A 15532-nucleotide genomic window follows, 5' to 3' on the forward strand; every position below is an offset into this window, starting at 1 on the left:
ACTGTACAGAACTCACAGGGTGGAGTGTGACCTTGTGCACAGGTGGAGGGAAGGAGGCCAGCAGTGGAACACTCCCTCTCTAGGAGGCCTTCACTCTACAGAACTCACAGGGTGGAGAGTGGTCTTGTGCACAGGTGGAGGGAAGGTGGTCAGCAGTGGAACACTCCCTCTCTAGGGAGGCCTTCACTGTACAGAACTCACAGGGTGGAGAGTGACCTTGTGCACAGGTGGAGGGAAGGAGGCCAGCAGTGGAACACTCCCTCTCTAGGGAGACCTTCACTGTACAGAACTCACAGGGTGGAGAGTGGCCTTGTGCACAGGTGGAGGGAAGGAGGTCAGCAGTGGAACACTCCCTCTCTAGGGAGGCCTTCACTGTACAGAACTCACAGGGTGGAGAGTGGCCTTGTGCACAGGTGGAGGAAAGGAGGTCAGCAGTGGAACACTCCCTCTCTAGGGAGGCCTTCACTGTACAGAACTCACAGGGTGGAGTGTGGCCTTGTGCACAGGTGGAGGGAAGGTGGCCAGCAGTGGAACACTCCCTCTCTAGGGAGGCCTTCACTGTACAGAACTCACAGGGTGGAGAGTGGCCTTGTGCACAGGTGGAGGGAAGGAGGTCAGCAGTGGAACACTCCCTCTCTAGGGAGGCCTTCACTGTACAGAACTCACAGGGTGGAGAGTGGCCTTGTGCACAGGTGGAGGGAAGGAGGTCAGCAGTGGAACACTCCCTCTCTAGGGAGGCCTTCACTGTACAGAACTCACAGGGTGGAGAGTGGCCTTGTGCACAGGTGGAGGGAAGGAGGCCAGCAGTGGAACACTCCCTCTCTAGGGAGGCCTTCACTGTACAGAACTCACAGGGTGGAATGTGACCTTGTGCACAGGTGGAGGGAAGGAGGTCAGCAGTGGAACACTCCCTCTCTAGGGAGGCCTTCACTGTACAGAACTCACAGGGTGGAGAGTGGCCTTGTGCACAGGTGGAGGGATGGTGGCCAGCAGTGGAACACTCCCTCTCTAGGGAGGCCTTCACTGTACAGAACTCACAGGGTGGAGAGTGGCCTTGTGCACAGGTGGAGGGAAGGTGGTCAGCAGTGGAACACTCCCTCTCTAGGGAGGCCTTCACTGTACAGAACTCACAGGGTGGAGTGTGACCTTGTGCACAGGTGGAGGGAAGGTCAGCAGTGGAACACTCCCTCTCTAGGGAGGCCTTCACTGTACAGAACTCACAGGGTGGACAGTGGCCTTGTGCACAGGTGGAGGGAAGGTGGCCAGCAGTGGAACACTCCCTCTCTAGGGAGGCCTTCACTGTACAGAACTCACAGGGTGGAGTGTGGCCTTGTGCACAGGTGGAGGGAAGGAGGCCAGCAGTGGAACACTCCCTCTCTAGGGAGGCCTTCACTGTACAGAACTCACAGGGTGGAGTGTGACCTTGTGCACAGGTGGAGGGAAGGAGGCCAGCAGTGGAACACTCCCTCTCTAGGGAGGCCTTCACTGTACAGAACTCACAGGGTGAAGTGTGGCCTTGTGCACAGGTGGAGGGAAGGTGGCCAGCAGTGGAACACTCCCTCCCTAGGGAGGCCTTCACTGTACAGAACTCACAGGGTGGAGAGTGGCCTTGTGCACAGGTGGAGGGAAGGAGGCCAGCAGTGGAACACTCCCTCTCTAGGGAGGCCTTCACTGTACAGAACTCACAGGGTGGAGAGTGGCCTTGTGCACAGGTGGAGGGAAGGAGGTCAGCAGTGGAACACTCCCTCTCTAGGGAGGCCTTCACTATACAGAACTCACAGGGTGGAGTGTGGCCTTGTGCACAGGTGGAGGGAAGGAGGTCAGCAGTGGAACACTCCCTCTCTAGGGAGGCCTTCACTGTACAGAACTCACAGGGTGGAGTGTGGCCTTGTGCACAGGTGGAGGAAAGGAGGTCAGCAGTGGAACACTCCCTCTCTAGGGAGGCCTTCACTGTACAGAACTCACAGGGTGGAGTGTGGCCTTGTGCACAGGTGGAGGGAAGGAGGTCAGCAGTGGAACACTCCCTCTCTAGGGAGGCCTTCACTGTACAGAACTCACAGGGTGGAGTGTGGCCTTGTGCACAGGTGGAGGGAAGGTGGTCAGCAGTGGAACACTCCCTCTCTAGGGAGGCCTTCACTGTACAGAACTCACAGGGTGGAGAGTGTCCTTGTGCACAGGTGGAGGGAAGGAGGTCAGCAGTGGAACACTCCCTCTCTAGGGAGGCCTTCACTGTACAGAACTCACAGGGTGGAGAGTGGCCTTGTGCACAGGTGGAGGGAAGGAGGTCAGCAGTGGAACACTCCCTCTCTAGGGAGGCCTTCACTGTACAGAACTCACAGGGTGAAGTGTGGCCTTGTGCACAGGTGGAGGGAAGGTGGCCAGCAGTGGAACACTCCCTCCCTAGGGAGGCCTTCACTGTACAGAACTCACAGGGTGGAGAGTGGCCTTGTGCACAGGTGGAGGGAAGGAGGCCAGCAGTGGAACACTCCCTCTCTAGGGAGGCCTTCACTGTACAGAACTCACAGGGTGGAGTGTGGCCTTGTGCACAGGTGGAGGGAAGGAGGTCAGCAGTGGAACACTCCCTCTCTAGGGAGGCCTTCACTGTACAGAACTCACAGGGTGGAGAGTGGCCTTGTGCACAGGTGGAGGGAAGGAGGCCAGCAGTGGAACACTCCCTCTCTAGGGAGGCCTTCACTGTACAGAACTCACAGGGTGGAGTGTGACCTTGTGCACAGGTGGAGGGAAGGTGGCCAGCAGTGGAACACTCCCTCTCTAGGGAGGCCTTCACTGTACAGAACTCACAGGGTGGAGAGTGGCCTTGTGCACAGGTGGAGGGAAGGAGGTCAGCAGTGGAACACTCCCTCTCTAGGGAGGCCTTCACTGTACAGAACTCACAGGGTGGAGTGTGACCTTGTGCACAGGTGGAGGGAAGGTGGCCAGCAGTGGAACTCTCCCTCTCTAGGGAGGCCTTCACTGTACAGAACTCACAGGGTGGAATGTGACCTTGTGCACAGGTGGAGGGAAGGAGGTCAGCAGTGGAACACTCCCTCTCTAGGGAGGCCTTCACTGTACAGAACTCACAGGGTGGAGTGTGGCCTTGTGCACAGGTGGAGGGAAGGAGGTCAGCAGTGGAACATTCCCTCTCTAGGGAGGCCTTCACTGTACAGAACTCACAGGGTGGAGAGTGGCCTTGTGCACAGGTGGAGGGAAGGAGGCCAGCAGTGGAACACTCCCTCTCTAGGGAGGCCTTCACTGTACAGAACTCACAGGGTGGAGAGTGGCCTTGTACACAGGTGGAGGGAAGGAGGTCAGCAGTGGAACACTCCCTCTCTAGGGAGGCCTTCACTGTACAGAACTCACAGGGTGGAGAGTGGCCTTGTGCACAGGTGGAGGGAAGGAGGCCAGCAGTGGAACACTCCCTCTCTAGGGAGGCCTTCACTGTACAGAACTCACAGGGTGGAGAGTGGCCTTGTGCACAGGTGGAGGGAAGGAGGCCAGCAGTGGAACATTCCCTCTCTAGGGAGGCCTTCACTGTACAGAACTCACAGGGTGGAGTGTGGCCTTGTGCACAGGTGGAGGGAAGGAGGTCAGCAGTGGAACACTCCCTCTCTAGGGAGGCCTTCACTGTACAGAACTCACAGGGTGGAGAGTGGCCTTGTGCACAGGTGGAGGGAAGGTGGCCAGCAGTGGAACTCTCCCTCTCTAGAGAGGCCTTTATTGCACAGAACTCACAGGCACAACAGAGTGGATGCACATGGCCTTCAGTGGAACGAAGAGTAGTTAGGGACATAAGTCCTCTCCTCCAAGTCCACAGAACAGACTCCTTTGGGGAATAAGAATGTGAGAAGGGGTGAGACAGCCAGTTTGTGCATTTTTTAGGGCTTCCCTTATTGCATTATTAACTAAATAGCTTAACTTTATTATCTCAATGTTCTGGAGTCCAGAATTCTGAAATCAGGGCATCCGCAGCATGTTTCTTCCGCAGAGCAGCTGGGCAGGGTCCTTCCTTTCCTCCTCCCGTCTCTGGTGGTTATTGGAAATCCTCAGTGTTGCTTGGTTGCAGAAATATAGGAACAGTTATCGAAGGATGCCTACTGAGGCCCAGGAGACAATTCAGAGCCATCCCATGAGGCAGAGACCTTGCCAAGGCATCCTGGCTGGAGGAAGCCTAGGTAGGTGAGGATGTACAGCCAGGGAGCACGGCAGGGCCACGGATGGAGAGTCTAGGAAGAAGTGGTGGGGTGAGCGTTCTTCTGACCACACCAACCCAATAAGACTGCACTGGAGACAAGCCCAGGTGACTAGATGAGGAGCCTGAGCAGAAATGGAGGATGACCAGATACAGGAAGGGGGCTATGCCTGCTGAATGGATGGGCGGGGTGCTTTGCCAGCCCTGGATTTTATCAGAAGTGCACTGATGGGCCCAGGCGAGGGTTCAGGAGCCTGCCAGGAGCCTGGGCAGGCAGAGAAGCTGCTGTTCCCTCTTTTTTTTTTTAATGTATTTTGTAGTTGTAGATGGACACAATACCTTTATTGGGGGGGGGGGGGGTACCAGGGATTGATCTCAGGGGCACTTGACCACTGAGCCACATCTCCAGCCCTATTTTCTATTTTATTTAGAGACAAGGTTTCACTGAGTTGCTTAGCACCTTGCCACTGCTGAGGCTGGCTTTGAATTCACAATCCTCCTGCCTCAGCCTCCCAAGCAGCTGGGATTACAGGCAGGTGCCACCATGCTCAACTATTTTTTTTTTAATTGTGGTGCAAGGATGGAACTAGTGTCTCACATGTGCTAAGCAAGCGCTCCACCACTAAGTCATAGCCCAGCCCCTGCTGTTCCCTCTTGTTCAGGGAAAGACCTTCTCTCCTTTGAACACGGCCAGTCCACTTCCTCATCTGGTCATCTTCTGTTCATTCAGGACAACTGAATCAACTACTGGGACCTGGGATCAGAGGATACTTACTAGATGGTGCAGGGAGGCATTGATGAGTAGGAATTTCTATGAAAATTTAAAAACACAGACTATTACCATAGCTGGGAACCAGGGTCTGTGTGTGGAGGGAAGCAGAGGAGGTCTGAATATTGGCCCGGGGGTGGCAGTGACAACACAACCGCGTCCTACCATGGGGTATGAACATCTCTGGTGACAGCATCAGTGTCCTAGGACCAATGCCAAGCACGGGGGGGGGGTGTGTGCTAAACACCACAGCAGAGGGGGTGTTCTGAGCAGCCCCCTGCACCTCTCCCACCTGCTTTCTACCCCAAGTGATCTGTGGGCCCACTGTGACCTCCCCCAGATGTCTCTAGCCTGGACTCATCACAGGTACTGAGTCCCGTCACCCCCCTGCTGGTCCTGGGCAACCAGCTCCTTGGCCCTGGATGCGACTGGGAACCAAGTTCCAAGTTCCCAGTGTCCACAGCATCTGGGTGCCTGGACCCTGGCACCAGGAGACGGCCAGGGACCACAAATGACCCCTTTGGGACTAGGGCAGGGTGGAGGGAATCATCCCTCTCAGCACTGGTGTGCCCACCCCACAACAGATCAGAAATAAAGCAGGTTCCCAGTGCCAATAGAACATCAGCAGACACTTGGAAATAAATCACCCATCACAAAGACATATTTGGTAAAAAACAAAATTTATGTATCAGTCTCCCACTGGAAAGGCCAGCCCAGAAAGTTCTGAAATGGCTTGGAGGCACGAGCCAAGCATCTGGCTTGAGAACTGGCTGTGTCAGCAGAGGGTCAGGACTGCAGGGCTCAGGCCAGAGTCCCGTGGGGGCACAGGGAAGGGATGGACAGTGCTTCCTACAGGGCCTGGAACCCAGGTCTGTGCAGGAGTGAAGGGTGTTGCTGGTGGGGCAGTTCAGAAGGCAGGACCCCCCTCACATGTGGAGAGACCTTGAAGCCTTGGGGGCATACACAGGGTTGAGGAGGGGAAAGGGCAGGACTCAGGAAAGGGAGTGAGTCTGGCTGGTCTTTCAGGCCACCAAGGCCACCAAGGCCCAGGTGCCTGGCTGTGCACTAGGGGTGTGCTTTCCCTCAATGCATTCAACCTGCTGTCTCCATCACCAGATCTCCCCGCTGCTGCAGCCCTGGGGTCCTGCCCGCCCTCCACGCAGGCCCTCTGGTCATGAGATAAGTCTGTGTGCTGGCCAGGGAGAAGCAGGAAGCCTGGCAGCCAGGCCCTCAACCAATGCCTGCTCTGTTAGAAACCCACGTGCACACCCACCATGAAGCACGGGGTGCCTGGCTCCCAGGCCCTTCCCCACCCCACCTAAGAGGGGCCCCTCAAGGAGCAGCGAGGACAGCCCACAGGACACCTGGCCCCCAGGGGCACTGCTTGCCACTGGCACTAGCTGGGAACCTGGGGCCTGTCTGGGTCCTCCTGCTGACCCAGGCCCAGGGCAGCGCTGGCCCACAGCTGGTCCCCTGGAGGTCCTGGCTCAGGAGGAGGAGACCGGGTAGCCACGGTGGTTGTGCGAGGCCTCGCCCACAGTCAGCGTCAGGGACAGGCTGGGCTTGCGCTCCACCGCCTCCTCCAGGCAGGGCCGCAAGGGTCGGGCTTTGAAGAAGTCTGAGACATACCGGACCTGAGGGGGGCGGAAGAGCAGGGTCCGAGGATGGCAGTGGGGTCCCCGGGAGGGTGGGGGGAGGGTCTGGGGGAGGGCCCCGAGACAGCGCCAGGGTGGGTGGGGCTGGGACTCACAGTGAGGCCGGCCACCAGCGCCCCCTGCAGGAGGCCGACGAGGACGTCGCTCCAGTGGTGCTTGTGGTCAGACACGCGGGTGTAGCCCACGTACAGGGCGAAGGCCACCAAGAAGAACTGCACAGTGGGCCGCAGCAGCCGCGCCCACTTCCCGCAGAGCCGCGCCTGCACGTACAGCTGCGGGGGAGCGCATCAGCGGGGCGCAGGCCCACGCGGCCCGGCCAGGGCAGGGGCACAGGGAGCCCCAGCCACACTTGCAGGAACCAGCCAGCAAGCCCACCCGGTGCGGCCACTGGGGGCTCTGGGGCCAGGGTAGGGGCTCAGGGACCCCGAGCCCCACGGGCAAATCCACCTGCACCTCCTCCACCTCCCTGAGGGCAGTGGGAGAGGCACACAGTGGGCAGAGAAACTCACCGCCAAGAAGAGCATACAGTACATCCCGAAGGAGGAGTGTCCCGAGTAGAAGGAGAGCCTGGGAAGGAGTGTCAGCAGGGTCGGTGGGGGCGGCCACAGGGTCGGCCTGCCCACCGCTGTGCCAGCCGGCCTGCCCAGGGTGTCTCCAAGTGGGTAGGGCCCGGGCTGGGCCTGCAGCCTCCAACAGCACAGTGACGCAGCGGGACCAGTCTGCCACCCCAGGGCCCAGGCAGACAAAGCCAGGTCTGTGCCCATGTCCCCTTCAGGACATTTCCACGTCTGGAACCTGAGGGAAGAGCCTGCTTTCTACCAACTCCAGATCAGCACAGGCCTGGAGGGACTGGCAGGACGGCCATCATGCCCTGCTGGGGAGCTCCGAAGCAGATCAGAAGCTTGTGGCCACCAGAGGGCTCAACCACACAATCAGTTCTGCACTACTGTGTCACACACCAGGACAGCACAGGCTGGGACAGTGGCACCGAACTCCCATGGGGACCTGCCACTCCTGCCATCTGGTGCCTGCAGGAGGGTCTGGCTTCCCCCCACCTGATGCAAGGCCTTAACCACGACTGCAGGCTCTGGACAGGAAGTGAGGCCGAGGAGAGGCCAGCCAAAAGCTAGGAGGAGAAGGGCCACCAGGCAGAGGGCCCAGGCATTCTGCTTGGGACGAGAAGCTGGGCAAAGGCCACATGCCCCCCATGCAAACACTGGGCAGTTGTCCTTGGTTCCAGGAGTTCAGGAAATCTGTGACGGTGGCTGGGGTGCAGCTGGGGTGCAGCTGGGGTACAGCACCACCAAGTAAACCAGAGGAATCTACATCTGATGGCCACCTGTCCTGAGCTAACAGGCCAGGATGTCACAGCCACCTGAGACTAACCACTCAGAAACATCACTGCAGGCAGAATGCACAGACGCAGGGGGGATGCGGGACCTCCTTCCAGAACGTCCCACATGCCCCGTCTCCACAAAACACTGACAAGCACCCAGGGGCTTCCGCCAACACAAGGGCAGAGCTACTTGAAGTGTCCCCGAGATAGACACAGGACATCCGGTAGACCCTGTTCAGAACTCAGCATTTAGCCTTAAATGTGAAGTGGGGTGAGGGAAAGGCTGCTGGAGGGAAAGAGCAATGGAAAGCTACCAGCAGGTAGCCAGAGTGTCCAAACCCATTGCCCTTGGGGGCTGGGGCTGAGGCTCAGTTGGCAGAGTGTTTGCCTTCCATGCACAAGGCCCTGGGTTCCATCCCCAGCACCACAAAAAAAAATTAATTAAATTTAAAAAAAAAAACTCACTGCACTTGACAAACTGTACCCTAAAACCCCCAGCCACTGAGCCAAGGAAGGGGGCAGCACAGGTACATCTAACGACCCAACAGGGGGCAGCAACACCCAGCCCCTCGGCAAGACTGTGTACCCCACAGTCTTCGGCCAGTGAGGAACCAAGGGGATGGACTCTGGGCACAAAATGCCGACCGTCCCTGACCACCAGGTGCCCAACCCTGCAGGACTGTCCGTGGAAGTCTTGCTTTCTCTGTGCTTCTGTCTCAGCCCGTCCTTTGGGTGAGCTTGTTTCTCACACGAAGGAAACCCTCAGAAGACAAGTCCCTGGGTAAGTCACCTGACCCGTGGCCAAAGCTGAAAGGACCCAGGACCATGTCTCCACCAGAGCTGAATCCAGGAGGACAAATGACGAAGTGAAAACTAGCATCCCAAATGAAAAACGTCCCTCAGCCAAGACGGGATCAGGGCATGGCCTGATGGCCAGGCACAGTGGCCACACCAGCCCAGGAGAGGGAGCGCGGAGCACGTGGGAAAGGCGCGGGACGCAGCAACCTCCAGGCAGTTTGGTGAACTCAGCAAGCCACAGAGACACAGGTAACCAAACTGTCCAGACAAAGTCACAAGAACCTTAAGAGCGGCCAGAGGGATGCCCAAGTGCCCAGCAGACAAAGGCAAGGCCACAGGCAGCAGAAAGGCCGGGGCAGAGGGCTGAAGGAAGCACCTGCTCGCAGCCGGGCACCTACCTGGCCTCGGTGACGTTGGCAGGGCTCCCCCTGCACACCCTCTCCAGCTGCACATAGACCGAGCAGTTGACCCGGCTCCAGTCTGGGTCGCAGACGGCCAAGAAGTTGGGGCGCAGACGGCCGATCATGTACTTGGCCAGGTCTGTCAAGGACTGGCTCACGGCCGCCCCGAACAAGAAGGTGCCCAGCACCTTGTAGAGGGCAGCCACGTAGTTGTTGAAGTCAGAGCGGGAATAGAGGCGGTCAGTGTACACCAGGTAGGCCTCCCCAGCTGAGACCTGGCAGAGAGCAGACGAGGGCCACAGAGCCAGGTCTGGGCCAGCCCCAGGCACCCCACACCCTCAGGTGGCTCTGCTCAGCCCCACCCACTCCAGACCCTGCAGCCTTACCAGGAGGACAGTGGCTGTGATGGTGACCCCGGCCATAAGCCCGTGGGTGATGGTGTCCGGGCGGTAGGGGTATCGGATGGAGTCATCTCCGCAGTAGAACCCTCGCTTGTACGGGGTATTCACCAGGGTCAGGATGGCGAAGGGCAGAGAGGCTGGAGAGGCCAGGGAGGGACGTGGAGCCCTGCCGTGGACACTGCTTGGGCCCTCCATGACCCTCCAGTGGGGACCCTGCACCACCAGAGCCCCGACTCTCCCTGGGCCACGGGCGGTCCTCTCGGTGCTCGTCCACCCCAGCTCTGCTGTACACTGTCCACACATCCACCTGACTTAGCTGCCCTCCTGACCACCCACCCCTGGGTCACCATCACAGGAGGAAACGCCCACTCTTCCCATTTCCTGTCCCCTGTGGAAGCAGTCATTTATGTGACACGAAGACTGGACATCCCCATCTGCTGTGGTGTTCAGGGCTGGATGTGGCCAAGCAGGGCTGAAGAGCCACCACAGCCCAGGGACACAGCTAGCCAGGGGGCACAGCCCAGGCCCTTTGCCCAGGCACCCATCCCTTCTCTACCTACATGTCAGGCTACAAGACATACCCAGCTCTGTCCAGGAGGGCTAGTCCAACAGGCCAGGCCTCATCACAGTCGCCTGACCAGAGAGGGCCCCAAAGCCAAGGGAGGCCTGGAGACAGCAGCCGGCCACAGGGCAGGGCTCCAGGGACAAGCCCAGGCAGGGTGCCCTTTGCCCCCCGCAGGGAGCTGGGTGTGAGTGGGTGTGGCTCTTCTGGGACTTGAGTGCCACAAGGCAGGAGCCGCACTCCCCACACACTCCCCGACCTGGAGGACCGCCCTGGGGAGACACTCCAGGGAGGAGACCAGAGGTCAGAGGCAGCCGCCCTGTGGGAAAGGGCAGTGTGCCGCTCACCAAGGAGGCCTGTGGGAGCCCAAGACAGGGTGGGGGCCCAGGGACCAGCACCCCAGGTCAGAGGCCCTGCCCACCATCCCGTGGGCCTGGGGTGGAGCCCAGACCAGCAGCCCTGCCCCAACCCCTTCTGCTGGGAGATTCACGAGCAGTACCCAGGGCTGGGTTCAGGGCACTGGAATCTGGCCCAGACAGGGCCTCCTCTTCATTTGGGCATCTCCAGAGCCTCTCTGGCCTCACCTGCTCCACACCTCTACCACCTACACCTGTGCTGTCTGAACTGTTTACAAACTCAGGCTTCTTAGGAGGGAACTAACTGCCTGGGCCACTGCTCTGGCACACTGCAGCAATGTACAACTGACTTTCAGCGCTGCCCTGCTGCTGTGTGACTCCACCAGGTGGTCCCACCTCTCTGGGCCCAGGCTGCTTGGTCGGAAAGGTGTAAATTATTTGCAGGTCCTTGATGCCTAACATACAGTAAGTACCACACATCTGTTTAAACAAACAACACAGGCACTCAGAAAACAGTACCCAAGGCTAGCAGATGATGAGCCATCGGGACTTACTGCTGTTACCTGACCCACTCCAGAGAGGGTGGGCCTGGCCTCCCCAGCAGAATCAGAAGGCAGACAGGGGAAGGAAGACGGCCAATGAGGCCCAAGCGCCCGCCCCCGCGGGGGCAGCAGCATTCCGGGGCCATTGTCCACTGGGCCCCAGGGCAACACTCGGCCTTTGTTCCCAGGACCTGGGCCGGGGCGGGCGGGGCCTCGAGATGCGCCCTCCCCCAGCGCAGCCCGCAAACCGGCCCGGCAGGTTAGGCTCCGCGCGGGAGGCCCGGCCGCGGCGCGGCAGCCCGGGGCGGCTGGTCAGCCTCTGGGGCCCAGAGGGCAAGAGCTAGGGATCTCGTCTGCGTCAGGACGGCCAGGCTCGGCGGGTCCGGGGTCCCCCCGCCCGCCGGCGCCCCCTGGCCCCGCGCAGGATCTTGCGGCCGGGGGCGTGTCCGCCCGGGTCCCCACACCTGGGCCCGCGGCTCTTACCGACCAACACGCACAGCACGTCGAGCAGCACGAAGACCCACCTCCGCTCCATGTCGCCCCCGTCCGGGCCGTGCCCGCGACCCCCGGAGCGCGTCCCAGCGCGTCCCGTCGCGTCCCAGGGCCGCAGGGTCACATGGCCGCGGAGCCGCCCCGGCGGAGGGGAGGGGCGGGGGCGGGGCGGTGACGGGGGCGGAGCGGGGCGGTGACAGCAGGAGGGGCGGCGGGGTGGCCGGGGAATGCGGCAGTGCAGGGATGAGGGCACGCGTGCGGGGTGCGCGGGAGGGGAACAGGGTGAGGAGCGCAGAGCACAGGGATCTCCGAGCTGAGAAAGGCCGCTGGACGCTCAGGGACAGCGGGCTCGAGGGCACGCAGGGTGTTCCCCAGGGCGTCCCCCAGGGAAGGGCCGCCCTGGGGGTACGAGCAGGTGGCTACAGGCAGAGTTTGGGTGCACAGAGGCTGCAGATATGGGGTGTGGACAGCTCGGAGCCCACCCCGAAGGACACGTGCTCTGGGCTTGGCCGAGCGACATTTTATTCTACGGGGAAGGGCACCGGTGCTGGACACCCTGAGCCCTGCAAAACCAGGAAGTACTGGGTGGGTGGTGTTCTGGCTCAGTCTCAGGTGTCACTTCTTTCTAAAACTATGATCCTGGAGTGCTTGGGATACCGGGCAGGTGGGAAGGTCCAGTTCCTCCAACACCCGGTTCTGTGGGGGGAAAGATCTGAATGCACCCCTTGGCACACTGCTGTCCCCACTCCACGGAAGGGCACAAAGAGATGCCCAGAAGTCAAAACTTTGATGAATGGAGCAGGGCCTGCCCTGCATCCACACAGATCCAGGGAACCCTGGGATATGGGTGCCTGGTGGGTGGTGGTCAAGGGCACCCTGATTGGGGAAAACCAAGGCCTGAGGGACCAGTGGCAAAAGCCTTCAGTGTCTAACATCCACATTGGATCCTTTTGTCGGGGACCATCTGGAAAGCTGTCTTGACTCTTTCCAGCAGGTGAACCTGGTCACTTGATGCTCACAGTGAGAGTGCCAGGTCTGGGACTTGAATCCGGGGTGCTCTGCTGCCTTGACCACCAAGGTCATGCCCCTGAGCACCAGCAGTCCCCCCCCACCTCAACAATCTCAACAACCTCCAGCAGCCCAGGTCTAGAGGAGGGCAGCTTGGCCCAAGACCAAGCAGCTGGGCTGGACTGCACTCAGAGCCCCCTCAGCCCACTTCCTGCATACACCTGGGGTGGAGGTGGTCCTGGGGAATCCTGAGAGCACCCAGGTGGACAAGGCACAGCTGCCCTGTGGGGGTGAGGGAAGGTCCAGTGCCCAACTTTGCACAGGCAGTTTAACTGGGTCCACCAGCAGGGCAGGGTGAGTTTCAAGTGCCGCCCCAGCTCCAGGTTCTCTGCAGCATCTGGGGAGGCACGTAGGGCGCCCAGAGTCCCCAGGCCCACGGCACACCAGGGCAGCCAGGTCTGACCCTCTGTGAGTGAAGGTATCCCTTGTTGCACGGTCGTCATGAGTGGGTTTCAAGCCACCCAGGAGGGCTTGGGCTCTGCCCACCTGGCACAGGGCAGGGGGCCCCACCCCATCGTGGCCCATTTGTCGGTCATGCCCACAGAGCCATGGATTCTATTGTGAGAATCTCCCCCAACGTGAAACCCTGGGCCAGGCATAACTGTGATATCCACGTGGATGGCACCATTACGGCCCCCAACTCTGCTACCTAGGACAGGGCCCTCGGGATGTCTAGACGCCCTTCCACTTCCCGCGGAGGGAAGGGGCAGCAGCTGCTCAGGGGCTGCTTGCAGAGGCTTCAGGGCAAGTGGGGCAGGGAGGGTAGACCACAAGTCCTTCCTCTTGGTTCAGGATTTGGGTCAGTCCTTAAAACCCTGGGCAGGGTCAGGATTAAAACCTGGTGGGGACAGCAAAATTCAGGATTAGGGTTTGGATTTGGGTCAAGGTTCCTACATCTGTTACCTGGGGTTGTCCACACCTTGAGGAGCTACTTCCTTAGAGTTCTCACATCCAGAACAGACTGCCAGCCCCGGCTGCCCATTCCCCCTCACAGCGGAGGCCCTGAGGGAGAAGACTGGGCTGGAAGTCCGCCCTCCCTCACCTGCAGATGGAGACCTGGAAGGGATGGACAGGTGCTGCGGTCCAAGAGAAGACTAGTTCCGGGGGCCTGGTGGTTCCCAAGCGATGGAGCTCAGTGCCACCTATGCCCACTCAGGGCCTCACTGTAACTTACAGCCTCCAGATGGCTGTGGGGATGGAAGTGCCCAGGCAGTGTGTGGAGGGCCTGGCACTCAGTAGGTGCCAACCAAGGACAGACCGCACTCTACCTGCACCCTCCTCTCTTGGTGAAGTTGCACACCAAAGTCAGGGTTACAAGATTCCCTACCTCCCAGGGCCAGGGAGGCCACAGGTTAGAGCTGGAGGGCTGCCAACAGGACTCAAAGACAGTCGGTGGGCAGGCGAAGCTCCGAGGAGCTGGTGTGGAATAGGTCTCGGTGTGCTGGGTCTCCTCTGCCCAACTTTAGACCCCATGGCTTGCAGCAGGCACACTGGGAAGCACTGTTGCAAGGCCCAGGAGGCAGACAACAGGGCTGGGGGGTGTGCAGGACACCTTCAGTCTTCAGATCCAGGGTCCAGCGCCAGTGTCCTTGGGGTCCAAGAACCGCACAGTGGCACAATCCTTGGAGAGCCCCCTCATGCAGGACCACACCTCAGAGTCAGGGATGGGGTGAGCTCCAGGGTCCTGGGTGAAGACACCTCGGCCACACCCAACTCATGCAGACACGCTGGCCACAGGCTTGCGCCTGGGTCCCCTGTGGGCCCAGACACACCACCTAAGCTGTGCCTGTGCACAACAGCACCAGGAGGGCAAGGCCAAACACAGCAGAGGCCTGGCAGGCACTCAAGAAATGAGGAAGTGAGCAGCAGGAGCTGAAGGGAGGCCTGGAGGCCCAGAGCCTGAGGCTGCAGGGCCGCTGGACTGAGCCATCACCAGACCACGAGACAGGAGCGCAAGGAGGTACCTCAGCAGTGAAGTGGCGGTCCGGTCCAGCCCATTCACTCTCCAGGCCCACCCCTGCTGCAAGCTTAAACAGGGTAGCAGAAGCCATCGGCAAAGCACAACACAGGACCCACAGGCTGAAGACCCAGCTCCTGAGGCCACTGTGCTCAAGGGTTAAGGGCCTTCTGGTGACCCTCCTGGTGCCTCCCCAGGTGCCAGCTCCTCCAATGTGGGGGACAATCCCAAATGTGCCCTGTGGACCTTGTTTCCAACTCTCCCCTGCACAGGAGTGACTCCTGGCTCTGCAGTCCCATGGGACACCTTGGGCTGGCTGTGACTGGAGCACCTGTGCCTGCAGGGCAGGACCAGGGACACCCTCTGCAGGAAACAGGCACTGACATTCCCAAGGCACTTGAAGATTCCACCCCCGTCTCAACATCCTCCTGAACAGCCCAAGAACGGGCTGTACTAAAAACACAGTATGGGGCTGGGGATGTGGCTCAGAGGTAGGGTGCTCACCTGGCATGCGTGAGGCCCTGGGTTCTATCCTCAGCACCACATTAACAAATAAAATAAAGGTGTTAGGTCCACCTACAACTCAATAAATAAGTGTTGTTTTGTTTTACATGTAGTATGACAACACAAATCTGGATCCTAACAGGGCAACAACCATTTTTTAGAATATGTATATCCCAAATATTATATGGGATACACTTATGTCAGAATTATTTATCTGTACAGAACCAAACTGGGCACCCTGTGTTTCACCTGGCAGCTCTCCCTGGGAGTACCAACTAGGAAAACAAGAGCTGCATGGTCTCCAGGACGCGGTGGTCAGGTCAGCGAGGCCAAGATCCTGGGGCAGGGCCAGCCAGCACCACCAGCTCTGGAACACTGGCCACTGCTGAGAAGCCCTGGCTGGTGCCTTCATGGCAACCACCTGCACTTGTCCAGTGCAGGTTCTCACAGGGGTCATGAAAGGCCTTTCTTTGCCCACTAAAGACGACCCTGGAAAACCACA

The 15532-nt window shown here is 59.6% G+C and overlaps 1 protein-coding gene across 4 annotated transcripts; it reads right to left on the reverse strand.

The window, feature by feature from the left end:
* Positions 1 to 5621: 5621 nt before the first annotated feature.
* Positions 5622 to 11661, reverse strand: Plpp2 (phospholipid phosphatase 2). 4 transcript variants are annotated; one of them, XM_013361507.4, is made up of 6 exons: positions 11534 to 11661; positions 9535 to 9686; positions 9146 to 9423; positions 7123 to 7180; positions 6709 to 6885; positions 5622 to 6592 (listed from the first exon to the last, which is right to left on the reverse strand). In XM_013361507.4, the coding sequence occupies exons 2-6, from the start codon at positions 9568 to 9570 to the stop codon at positions 6446 to 6448; spliced, it is 696 nt and encodes a 231-aa protein (XP_013216961.2). In that variant the 5' UTR covers positions 9571 to 9686; positions 11534 to 11661; the 3' UTR covers positions 5622 to 6445. The 4 variants fall into 4 exon arrangements, with proteins under 4 accessions (XP_013216961.2, XP_005331988.2, XP_021586453.2 ...); XM_005331931.5 differs by having other exon boundaries at positions 11493 to 11653; XM_021730778.3 differs by having other exon boundaries at positions 9535 to 9715; positions 11534 to 11634.
* Between the last annotated feature and the right edge of the window lie 3871 nt (positions 11662 to 15532).

This window comes from Ictidomys tridecemlineatus, chromosome 2 (assembly GCF_052094955.1).
Source record: "Ictidomys tridecemlineatus isolate mIctTri1 chromosome 2, mIctTri1.hap1, whole genome shotgun sequence".
Classification (NCBI taxonomy): domain Eukaryota; kingdom Metazoa; phylum Chordata; class Mammalia; order Rodentia; family Sciuridae; genus Ictidomys; species Ictidomys tridecemlineatus.